This window comes from Sinocyclocheilus rhinocerous, unplaced genomic scaffold, assembly GCF_001515625.1.
Source record: "Sinocyclocheilus rhinocerous isolate Xijiao unplaced genomic scaffold, SAMN03320098_v1.1 scaffold387, whole genome shotgun sequence".
NCBI classification, from domain to species: Eukaryota; Metazoa; Chordata; class Actinopteri; order Cypriniformes; family Cyprinidae; genus Sinocyclocheilus; species Sinocyclocheilus rhinocerous.
Window position 1 is genome coordinate 2,186,634 of NW_015651557.1, and position 13,378 is coordinate 2,200,011.

The 13,378-nt window shown below is 37.7% G+C and overlaps 1 protein-coding gene across 4 annotated transcripts in view; it reads right to left on the bottom strand.

Annotated features, from left to right (window-relative positions):
* Positions 1-13,378, bottom strand: part of ebf1b (EBF transcription factor 1b) — a 139,457-nt gene that overhangs the window by 114,590 nt on the left and 11,489 nt on the right. For all 4 annotated transcript variants that reach the window (XM_016518632.1, XM_016518633.1, XM_016518630.1 and 1 more), the window contains exon 6: positions 9,159-9,227. In XM_016518632.1, the coding sequence (XP_016374118.1) occupies positions 9,159-9,227 (69 nt within the window). The remainder of the gene's footprint in view (positions 1-9,158; positions 9,228-13,378) is intronic.

Genomic DNA, 13,378 nt, shown 5'->3' on the forward strand with positions numbered 1-13,378 from the left:
TTAATGCAAGACTTTGAAAAAAACATATATCGAGACTTTATGGCGGGTTTTTTTCCTCCATCCCACTGCATCTCATGTTTTAAATGAGAAATGTACTCTGTGTGATTGGCTTTTCGCCCTTTGTATTAAACTATGCATACATACATACATGATGCTGTTTTGTTTATAGTTGTTTAGGCAACTTAATTAATTATAATTTATTTATAAACATTATTTTAAACATTATGCACTTTTTTCCACAGATAGTCATGTTATCTTATGCTTTGAATAAACATGCATTAGTAATATTTTGCTTGATGCGCCCTCTTGTGGCCTCAGGAGAGAAGCCAAAAGCTTTTCTTCACCCTAACTGAAATTATGCATTATATATATATATATATATATATATATATGCCAAGTTCGATGTATTCTTTATATTCATGCTGATTTTCAAAAACTTTGATACCATTCAATTTAAAGACTATTAAAATTGTACGTGGTGTATCCATCAAGGTAAATTGACATATTATACACTTTATAGTTTTTTTTTTTCAATGTAAAAGGCAGTTTTACAAATATAATTAAGTTATTAATTCATAAATATCAATACTTTTTGGGGGAGTCACACCACATGACATTGTACAACCTGAAGCTTTTAAAAGCCCTCTAAAACAAAGTCAATAGCTGCTACAATAACATAAAAAAATGTTATATAACATATATATATATATATAACATAAATAACGTATGTTGCTTTCTTTGAATAGCCATCAAAGGATGGTCAGTTTACTTGATGCAAAATGGTTAGAACTGAGGATTTAACTGTTAACACTATCCAGCCAAACCCTGGCCCCCTGGTATTTACAGTACATGGTACTCCAAGGTATTTCATGCTACATGTCTATAAAACATGATAAACAAAAAAATATGTAAAAAAAAGAAAAATCTATAAAATTAGTTTTGTAGACAAAGATAAAGTTAAACCTGACATTTCACACATACCGCCCTTTCCACCCTGCCTGTTCTAGTGGGCTGATTGCCCAGTGCATAATGGGGGGCTGGTTACGCACAGGGACACAGGGACACATCTGTGTGCATCATATCCCGGGGCAAGGCCATTTCTCCCTAACGCTACTTCAATTCCAGTCCTTATAGCTCCAAGAGGTTGGCTCAGGAGTAGTGTGTGTGTGCGTGCCGCCCCTTTAAACACCGCCTCAGGGCACTTGGTTAGGCCCACCGCAGAGAAACACTAGGTGCAAATGTAAAGGTACTGGGTTTGGTTTGTTTTTATGGCAGTTAATTCACAAACAAGCCATTCAAAACTGCTTTACTTTGGATGTTGTAATCTTCAATGTCAAGGAACAGAACAGATTACAAGTTTGTCATATTATAGCTGAATTTCTAAAAATGAGTGAAAAAAGTTATATTGTGTGAGAATTATGCTCGGGTGGAATCTGGGGGCCTATCGTGAATTAGCATCAAATGTAAATGTTGAGCTTTCTAATGATGGAAGGTGCAAAAATGGATTCAAAATAGGATAAATGAATAAAACATCTTCAGTTCTTCCTCTCTCTCTTTCTCAGTTTTTTTTTTTTTCTCTTTCTCTCTGACACAAAGTCAATGGCATGAATAATTCACTGCTCTCTCTCTCTCTCTCTCTCAGAGCCACGGGTGACCTTTCCCCACAGGAAGTGGAATCGAAACACAACAATGGGCCCCAAGCACAGGGGGATCCCAGCTAAGGAGACACTCAAAACACAGCGGGGATACAGAGAGCTTGCGGATCCCATACATTATACATTAATAAATTATTCAGTTACAGTCCCTAAAATTCACATTGAATAAATACAGCCACCCACATGCTAGAGGGGGAAGACCAGCAGAGAGGCTCCGGTCCAGATTGGCCCCAACATCAAACTAAGCAGAAGTCTAAACTACTGCTCTGAATCATGGGGTAGTGTTTTTAGTCTGTATAGAATAATTGAATAATAAGTAGCTTATAGATTTAGTAGTATAATTCTGCGATGCAAAACAAACAAGGGTGCCAAGTTTGACTCAGTAGAGGAAATTAAAATTAAATGTATTAAATTGAAATTTAAACTAAATTCTATAATATCAAATATACGTAATATTTATTATATTTTAAATAAAAAATAATTACATCATTCTTTAATATATTAATATCTTTAAACAATATACATCATTTATTTATTTAAAAAAGTACAGTTTTTTTTTCTTTTTCTAATATGTCTGCCAGATATCATATATCATAAAATATCATAAAATGCAATATGATAACCGTACGCAACTTGTTGAATTAAGTATGCAACATTCTAGGTCATGTGACAACAATGTAACATACTTTTGTCTGAATCATTAATTGTTGCATGCATAATGCATAGTTTCACAAGCTATTTTTAAAATAGAATTATGCATGCAATACAAACACTTTTATTTTAGTAAATAAAGTAAAAAGACGTAAATAGACTGTAAATGAATGTCAGAGGAATAATTGCCACCTACAGAGTTAGAAATCTAATTAAAATATCATTATATGGAAAAACATGTTGACAACAAGCTGCATGTCTCTCACACTTTTTTCGTTTGCACCTGCAAACGAGTAGCAGAAAGAAGGAAGTGACATCAATGCCTTAGGAGTGGTCCATCCTGTCTGCCATCATGAGCTCAGGTCAAAATCTCATTTAGCAGGAAGCCCTGATCATCAGAGCTCCGATGTTCACACACTCACACAAACACACAGAACACCATACCACGGTAAACAACCATTCCCAGTGCAACATGAGATCAACACACTATCTGGAATAACACAAATCTCTGAGAATGAATTTCAAACATCTGTCTCTCACAGAAAAGCTGAGATCTGCTGTCAGTCGCAGATTTTCAAATAAGAACTTGACCTGATCTCATTCATGCCGCTTTAAAAATAGTTAACTGCAAAATTCTAGAAGTACAGTACACTTAAACTCACTTATAAGATACAACATGGACTAAAGCCAGGGTTAATGAGCCACCTAAAATCTGTTCCTCTAACTCAGATGCTAATAGGAAAGCTACAGAGGCTGACTGATTGACAGCTGAATCCAGACAGCTTGATTGACAGCTCTCACACACACTCAATCCTCTGTTCGAGGCAGTGAGGGAGACGAGCATTCTGAGGGGACACACAACTGCTACCGTTAACTTTTGCGCAATGCAAGGAAGTGATATCTCACCGGCAAAACTGTACAGTACACTTAAACTCACTTATAAGATACAACATGAACTAAAGCCAGGGTTAATGAGCCACCTAAAATCTGTTCCTCTAACTCAGATGCTAATAGGAAAGCTAAAGAGGCTGACTGATTGACAGCTGAATCCAGACAGCTTGATTGACAGCTCTCACACACACTCAATCCTCTGTTCGAGGCAGTGAGGGAGACGAGCATTCTGAGGGGACACACAACTGCTACCGTTAACTTTTGCGCAATGCAAGGAAGTGATATCTCACCGGCAAAACTCAAAAGATTTGCTCAGTAGAAACCAAATAAAACAGCATCGAACAGCAAGAAGGAAGAAAAGACAGTGAAAGAAAGAAAGTGAGCTGATGTTTTAGTGAGTAAGTTGAGACACGCAGACAAACGCGCACGCCGCTTTAGGGGTCATCCAGGCGCATGATAGGATTTTCAGCAGTGAACTAGAAGTCGTTAACCGTATATTAACTTGGAGAGGTAGAGGGCGACACTGTTATTATCGTCTTTCCTGGCTGGGATTAAGTGGGCCACACGCAGGCTGTCACAAAGAGCTGGCACTGAGAAAGCATGAGGAACCTCACAGCGCTACACTGACAAGCAGACGCATTCGAACAAGCCACGGATATTCGCCTCTTTCTCTCCTCTGCCTTTCACTCCTTGCTGATTTCTGCCACTCTTTCTCACACTAGCCACTAAAAGGTTTTTTTTTTGCATTTCTTCTTTCTTCAATAGGCCAATCTGGACTGGATTAATTTAACAATGGTCGCCTCAGTCTAATTTGAGACAATCGTGTGCTGGGTCATATATAGCGCTAATTAAACCGTTAATGTCACAGTAGTATCCCGCTGGTGTGGTCCGAACTGAACTCTCAGACGATTGCTCCATGAAGTATTTGGGCACTAGAGGGGCACTTGAATGAATGTCTTGCATTAGAACACATCTGTAAACAAATGATGGACATGGTTTTCACCGAACTAACATTCTTCATTTCTGCAAAGATTTTAACAGGAGTCAAGGGATTTTAGTGGAGTCGATATGAAGTTCGCAAAGGAGTAACCACAGGTATAGTTCAGCACATGAATTATAAACATGATAATGTTTGATAACCAGTCAGGGGGAGTTTTTAAATATAATTCATTATTTTAGAATCATACAAATGAGATCATATGAATTAGCCACCAATTTGTTAAAATATTAAATAGTAACAAATTGCCATGAGGTTGTGTTGGACAAGAATGATCAATAAAGTCGCAATTGAGAGATATAGACCCAATTTTCAGAAATTTTCAGAAATAATGCCAATTTTAGTGAGAAATTAAGTTACAATTATGAGAAATAAAAGTGCAATAACAGTTACAAGCCACGGTGAGATATAACGTCGTAATTACAAAAAAATATATATATATAATTTTTTTAAATTTTATTTTATTTTATTTTAATTTTTTTGTTTGTTTTTTTTTTTGTTTTTAAGGTAAAAACTGGCTTCTGTTATATGGTATGCCAAAATTACACACTTCACCTTTAACATGCTTCTTTTTGTAAAATGTTTTGCTTGAAAAGTGCTTTGGCTATCTTTCTTTGAAATAAATGTCACATAGTTTGATTTTTTATCAACACTGAATTATTCCTAAATGTGTCCAAATTTGCAAAAATCAACATCAGACCTAAAATAATGTAAAAATTTTACTTGATCATATTTCATATTTCTTACAAAATAATCATGCACAGCAAGTTATATTATATTATATATATATATATATACATATATATATATATATATATATATATATACATACATTTAAAAAAAAAAGTTTTTTAACTCTAAGGCAAAAACAGGTAAAAATTGTACTTCTTCATATTTCTTAAAAAAAGAATCATGATCATGTACAGCAAGCTAATGCGGTTTGAGATCTATTTTGCCTGCATGCCGTGAACATTTAGCTTAGAGCTGCACTTTTTCAGCAGGCCATTAAATGTAAATTTCAAGGGCATGGTGACCCATTTCCCTCCATCAGCTCTGTGAATGTTGTTTTGGTTAGAGAACAGAGATCCAGATGTTGAGCTCTGAGCGCTGAGAGTCAGGCCAGCCAAGAGGGGCTGAGAACCGAGTCTTGGGGGTACAGGAAGTCCCACGGTATCCACGGGAACTTTCGCATTCCATTCTTCGCCGGCCCCTCTGACAGCTTCTGACATCCCTCAAGAGCAAGAGCCCTCGCGATCCCAGAGTGGATAGAGAACTACTTCCTCTGAGAGGGGAAGATGAAACATCCTAACAGCCGACGGCAGAGCGTTCAAGTAACTTCTGGTGGTGCGTTCGAGAAAACACACACCCGTTCTTGTACCCCTCCTGCGCCAGAGGATCTAACATCACAGATATAATAGGCGGCTGGTAAGTGGAGATGTTTGAAACGGGCCGACAGGAAAGGATTTCGATTGACATGCTACCGTCCGTCGCATAAAGCAAGTACACAGCTCCCTTTGAATAAAAATAAAAACTGTTTCTCCTAACGCTAATTTTAGGGACACGGCTACTTATCCGAGGCTTTTTTGGCACCCTGCACATAAACCGAAGTGAGACGGGAGGGTCTGGAATAAAATGAGACGTGAACAATAGACGTCCAGGGCTGCAGGGGTTGGAGTGGAGGAAGGTGGGGGTGGAGGGCCTGAACTGAAAGTGATTAAAGAAAGGAGAAAGTGAGGAGGCGTCTATTAGATGTCAGTGTGCTTTGTGTCCATGTCAATGAGATGGGATTAAAGTATTGGAAATAATCTTACAGAGCCGATGAAAGGTCAGTCCGGGAGAGGGAGAGGCCGAGAGGAACATATGGCCCGGCTGAGGAGTCGCTAATGTTATACAGCTAACACACACACACACATACATGAATGCGAGAGGGAGCGGTTCAAATAAAACAAATAAAGCGATCCAGACAAATAAGTATGAAAGGAATCGTTTTACATGTGGCGTAAATCGAAGCGCCCAGTGGAGTTCATTACGAATTCTGTGAGCGGTTATGATTTGTGGTATTCCCCCTGCCTGTGCGAATAAATCGAAAGAACTAACGACAACCCGCAGTCGGACAATTCGGTCAAATATATTCCTCGATAAATGACGAGGGTGGCTATTGTTTGTTTACAGATGTTGTTTACAATCTGAAACTTAGTAAATATGAAATTAGTTGTTTTAACAGCATAAAGGGTTCATTAGTGTTTTTAACGCAGATTTGGATTAGCTGTGTTCTTTGCGTATCTAATTAGAGCATCACTCTCAATGCAAAACCAGCAGAATTAACCATAGCCAGACTAATTACTGGTGTGAAATCAAATCGGCTCGTTGAAAGAAGTGCGCGCTAATGAGCCCTTATTAACCAAGCTAAATAACTCAGAGGGAAAAGGCGGAACTGGGATTTATTTTTCTTTAGGTTACGCATTTAGGAGAAATAATAAGTCATAATCGAGACGCTGTCATTGAGCTTGTGAGAAAATGTGCAGCTGCCAAGAATACATACCAAAATTTGATTGTTTTCTTCTTTTTTTTCACCTTTTTATTTTTATTTTTTTTGTTCTTTCCTGCATGACCCATTTCTCTGGGCTGCAGAAACATGCGACGAGAGATCAGGAGTGACACAATCAGATCAGATCACAACATCCAAACACTCACCTTTATGAAAAAAAAAAAAAAGATTTTATATGCAAAGAAATATATGTGGGAGGATTATTAAGTGCGGGAGGGGAAAATTGCAGCACAAATGCATCACAATTCTGCATCAGTGCAGAAAAATTCATAATCAGAATTGTAGTTAAAAAAAGAACAAATATGCAGGACAAACAATACAGATATAAAAAATCAGCAACATCTGCTACACTAAGTTGAAACATTTCTTTATGCTAAAATGATAGCACAGAGGTTGGATATATGCCATGCCAAGGCACATTTACACACTTTCTAATGTAGAACAACAGTGTTATAAATGCATTTACATAGAAAATACAATTGCACGACAATACAAATAATATATATATATATATATATATATATGCACAAAAACTGAATTGAGAACTATTATGATTCCCTAAAACAAAACTGAAAGATGAGGTGCCTGAAGATTCGCTCCTATATGTAGTACACATGTTTAGTTTTTGATGGCCTCGATGTTACCAAGACCTTCTAGTGGGCCTTTTCACTGCACATGGGACCAATGCACATGAGATCCTCCAGCAGGTTCATCAGCCTGTTCATATCGAGCCTGTGTGCTCAGTGAGGTTTAAAGGCGCATGAGCGTGTATAAGGGAGCCACAGCTGGCTCCCAAGAGTTCTGACCCGTTCTGGTCAAGTGAAGCATAAACTGTGTCGGCTACCCACAAACACGTGAGCCAGGTATGAAGGGGGGCGGCAGATCTGTTGTGTCCGAGCGCGGTCGGCTGAGCAGCTCCAGTCACACCTGAGTCCGTTCTGCAGGAACGGGTCAGTGGCTGAAACCGAACAGCCGCAACTGTCCAGCTCCTTACTGACTGCTGTCTAAAACTGAAGTAAACAAGCAGAGCAGAACCAGGAGAGCTGACAGCGTGGGAAACATTTTTTTTTTCTTCTCAGTGGGGTTTAATTTGCACAAATGAGCCTGAACGGTCTTTTGACAAACGTCACAAATCAACCTAGTCTGGTCATCTGCACACAATAACTCTTACACACCGTTCCATGTGGTGTAACTCAAGTCATTTCCCCCCTTCGGCAATAGATTCTCACTGAGATATACCCTTGATTTGTGGCCTTTCCCAGTGTTACGGGCAGATTATGGAAAAAAGGGGGTCTTGGGAAGTTGGGAAGCTGCATATATTCCAGCAAGGGCCTTTTTAGCGAGACCAAATGAAACGTGATTCAGTGCTGACTTTCCTCAAATAGGCTAAGCAGCTCTTGATTTGTTCACCTCGTGTGCCTAAATATTGTCTCAAAGGAACGTTTAGCAATTTTCATGGAGCGTAGCAGTTGCTGCAACAATGGGAAAAAGATTGTTTTGTTCAACCCATGAGAACCATGACCTGTCAAAATAAATGCCCTTAGACGTCGGCTAATAGCTTCCACATTGCAAAACACATAACTGCACACAGCTAGCCTGAAGCTAACAACATTAACGGCAATGAAAACACTACCTCAAGGACTGTGAAATCTTTAGCGTCGCTAAGAATCCTATTAGCATTAATGCTAACGTTATTACAACTACAATTACATCATTCATAAAGGATGCAGGGGTTTAATTTTGGATTTAAAGAGACGAATGTTAGGTGAAAGAAAGCGATGCCCCGGGGGATCGAGAGAGATGGCGAGAACAGGGTAGCGAGGATGAGGGGGGGCCAAGGGTCTCTGGCGTCTATTGTTTCACGGCCCATTATACATGTGGGTTTGATTAAGACAGAATAAAAAGACCGAGAACACTGTCTTTTTTTTACTTCTTAAGGGGGAACCATAATCCAGAACCGGGCCAGATCTCAATTTGAAATACATACTATGTAGATATTATCTAAATTGCTTACATGTTTACTGTCAAACATGTTCTCAAGAGAAATTACTCACTAAACACTTTTAACACAAAGACTAGCCTTTGACTAAAGCCGTTAGGCCTGTAATTTACTCAGGCAAAGACAGCAATAAAAAGCACATTAATATCAAGTGTTTGGGCTCAGCCAATCCTCAACCCACAACAAAAAGAACATGGTGGAAAAAAAAAAATAGCAGCAAAAGAAACAACATGACAGAGCATTTAACTAACAAGTGACTCAAACGTACACACACAACAGACTGTGACGGCCGTAAGACTCCAGCGTGTCCTGAGAACTGCTTCAAAAGCGACGTCAACCACAGCCTCAAACAGCATGACGATAACAATGAAAGTATCAGATGTTTTCAGGAAGTGTTAATGAGGGAGAGTTTCCTACCTGTCGATGATGACGGGATCCGAGGGTGTCTCGTTGCGGTTCCCGCAACTCTTTTTGTCACAACAGCGACTGAAAAAAAAGAAAATATGAGTTTAAATCAGACATCCTATGTCGTAAGTAAAATCGAAACCACCTTTATTTTAGCAAGTCATATTTTTCATGTCTTTGCATTTGTATTTTGTCCATTAAGTTTCATGCACAATTCTATTGTATAACACTTTGACAAAGAAACATACTCAATGCTAGAACCTCAATGTAAATGCTTAGATAAGCAAGCTAGACTAGATTTTATCCAACAGTCATTTAACTCAAAAGTCAGATGGGGGTTTAAACGGGGGCTTGGTGACATCACTCAAAAAGGAAAGTCGTTTCAGAGGCTTAAAATTGAATAGATGAAGGACCTTTTTTCTTCAGAATAATTTTAACTGATGAATCTTGCACAATAACATGTATGAAGAAAGCAATTAGTAATTGTTGACCTAAAAGCTAAACTGTAACTCTATCGCCACCTTGTGTATTGGAGTTTGTTAACGCTACGTTAACACGTTAAGCACTTTCAATTGGGACTGCTAGACCTTCTCTGCATTTGCATAGGTGATGAAGGTTTAGCAGAATGACGAGAGGAGAATTTAAGGTGTGCGGGGGGCTTCAGCGGCGGTTTGGAGACCACCGGCATCACATTTCCAACGCACAGATGGCAGTAGGACACTGAATAAGGGCTGGGGACAAAACTGTCACATGACACCCCTGGCATTGTCTTTCCCCCTTCAGTTTTTCTTCCTCCCACAACTCTCTCTGCTTCCACCCTCCCACCTCACGGTTTCTCTTGTTACCTCATTCCCAGCTCCCTATTTTCTCCAATGACACAGTTTTTAGACGTATCAATAGACTTTATCATTCATTCACGGACTACAAACGTTCAGGTCGTATCATGAGATGTACTATGCTTATTCATGAGGAACCGTGTGTATGTGATTTATATAATACACTTCTTCAGGTATGCATGATGAATGTCTTTCTTTAGAAACTCATCATGAATAGAAGACTAAAATCTCTCTCTCTCTCTCTCCCTCTATCTACATCTACATCTCTATCTCTCTCGCCCCTCCTTCTGCAAGGCTTCCTCAACTAGGTCAGTGTCCTCCCAAAGGACTGGAACAAGGGATTGCAGTGCCTCTGTGTGTGTGTGTGTATTTATACAGTGCAGGAAGAAGATTTGTAGGAGCCTAATGATCAAATCCGGCAGCGCCCATGGGAGACATGGTTTAGCTCCTGATACACAAAACCTTGAGCATTCAAATTTATAGATACACATTCAAAACAATTATAAAGAAATATTGTTAACTACATTTTTTTTAATGCAAAACTCGCCGGCACGATGCAAGAGTGTTGTGGGTGGTTGAGATTGCGTTGTTATATAGTTTTGTGTGGTTAATGGGTCAGTGTTGGGTCAATATTCATGTTGGTCTTATATGGTTTTGAAAACGTTTACACACTGCAAAAAAATTTCGCTACATTTAGTTTTAACAACTTAAAACTTACTGCTTTTGTTGAGATATCCAACCTAACTAAACTAAACTCATAATTGTAAGTCAAGCATGAACACTTTTAGTTGAAACAACACATTATTACTTATTGTAATGTTGAATTTTAAGTTACGATAACTAATCGCAGCAATCAATTTTACAGTGCACCATTGTCAACAAAGGTTTAAATATAATGACTATAAAAATGTTGTGATATAACCATCAAGTAAAAAGTAATAACATTTTCCGTAAACCATTTATGCAAGTATGTGTACACACCTTTCAAAAATATATATATAACTGAATATTTGAATAATACGGAGCCTTCTTCAGGTATGCATGATGAATGTCTTTCTTTAGAAACTCATCATGAATAGAAGACTAAAATCTCTCTCTCTCTCTCTCCCTCTATCTACATCTACATCTCTATCTCTCTCGCCCCTCCTTCTGCAAGGCTTCCTCAACTAGGTCAGTGTCCTCCCAAAGGACTGGAACGAACGATTGCAGTGCCTCTGTGTGTGTGTGTGTATTTATACAGTGCAGGAAGAAGATTTGTAGGAGCCTAATGATCAAATCCGGCAGCGCCCATGGGAGACATGGTTTAGCTCCTGATACACAAAACCTTGAGCATTCAAATTTATAGATACACATTCAAAACAATTATAAAGAAATATTGTTAACTACATTTTTTTTAATGCAAAACTCGCCGGCACGATGCAAGAGTGTTGTGGGTGGTTGAGTGTGTGTGTGTGTGTGTGTGTTTATACAGTGCAGGAAGAAGATTTGTGGGAGCCTAATGATCAAATCCGGCAGCGCCCATGGGAGACACAATTTAGCTCCTGATACACCGAACCTTGAGCATTCAAGTTTATAGATACACATTCAAAACAATTAAAGATAAATATTGTTAACTACATTTTTCTTATGGTGGTTGAGAGTGCATTTCTTTTGCATTTTTTTTATGGTTAATTGGTCTATGATGGGTCAGTATTCATGTTGTTCTCATTTGGTTTTGAAAAATGTTTACACACTGCAAAAAATTGCTACATTTAGTTATAACAACTTCAAATTTACTGTTTTGTTTTTTTAGATATCCAATCTAACTAAACTAAACATAATTTTACATCAAGCATAAACACTTTAAGTTGAAACAACACATTATTACTTATTCCAATGTTGAATTGTAAGTTGTGATAACCAATCGCAGCAATTATTTTTTACAACAAAGGATTAAATGTAACGACCAAAAATGCTGTGTGATATAACCATCAAGTAAAAAGTAATAACATATTTTCCTAAACCTTTAATGCGTGTACACAACTTTCAAAATATATATATATATAAATAAATATGTAATAAATATTGTTGTAGATAATTTTTTACCTTGAAAAATATTTAAAATATACAAACATCATGGATTATTAATTCATAAATATAATTGTTTTGAGGAGCTACACTACATGACATTTTATAACCTATTATAACAATGACTTGTGATAAAAAGATTAAAATATCCTATATTTTAAAAGACTTATTGACCTTAACACAGCCATAAAGGTCTTCAAGGCGTACTCGCTGCATGTTGGTTGCACCACATGACAATTTTTTTTGTTATATATATATATTAATAACCAGCCAAGCAGTTCTGTCTCCAGTTTAAAATAAAAAATTAAATAAAATTACATTAAAACATGCTCATCAAAGAAATATGCGTATTAAAGTCATTGCATATATGTGTTGCATTTTTTATATATTTTTTAATGAATTAATAGATCTGGACAAAACAAAAATAAATTTTAAAAAACCTGACACAATATTGAGCCTATTATCACATTGCTACTTCATGTGGTTATCAAAAATAAGTTATTTGAGGTCAGTAGCACTTATATTGCACTTATAGAGTTTATATATTTGAAAAAACACTTATCACTAAGTATGAAAAAATAATAAGCACTTGCCTTAGCAAATACAACTGCAAGTAATTATTGCATGCCTATATTAGCTTATTGGGAGGTTGGGAAGGTTATAATCTTTTTCCTGATCCTCTTCAAGATCGTCCCGTAGGACACCCAAAGGAAATCGCATCTTAGATCTTAACGCTTCCTTCCTGATGCGGCTTTTGAAGAAATGTCTAAATGGGCTCATCTAATTAGCAGGATGTAGTCGGCTCTGTCAACGTTGGAACGTGGCTACCATCACACGCCTCCAACATATGTTTCCTTTCCATGATTCCTTTGATTCATGACATTGGATTTGTGTTATGACAACTTTAGTCTTTAGAAGAACAATTTTGGCCAGTTTCACGACAAACAACATCCTGAAACACATTCCCTGTTTTTTTTTTCTCCCCCTAGGTTGTTAAAATGATAGGAATAAGCACTTTTGTCCCGTACTTGCAAGCTGGCATGGCACCATATGGCTAATGGTGGTGCGTGGCAATTAGTGGAGCTGATTAATGGTGAACAGCCTAATTTTCTGCTTATAATTGCGGCAGCATTTGAAGGTACACATACAAGCTATCGCACGCACACATACACGATTGCCTATCAATGCTGATTTGGCAGGTGGGGGGTGAAGACTACATCAGTTTGTGTATACATTTGCTGTCAGTTCTAACAGTAAAAAAAAAAAAAGAATCTGGTTCTTTTTTATTGCGAAAGTGCATATATAACACCTTTAAGTTGCGTGATGCGT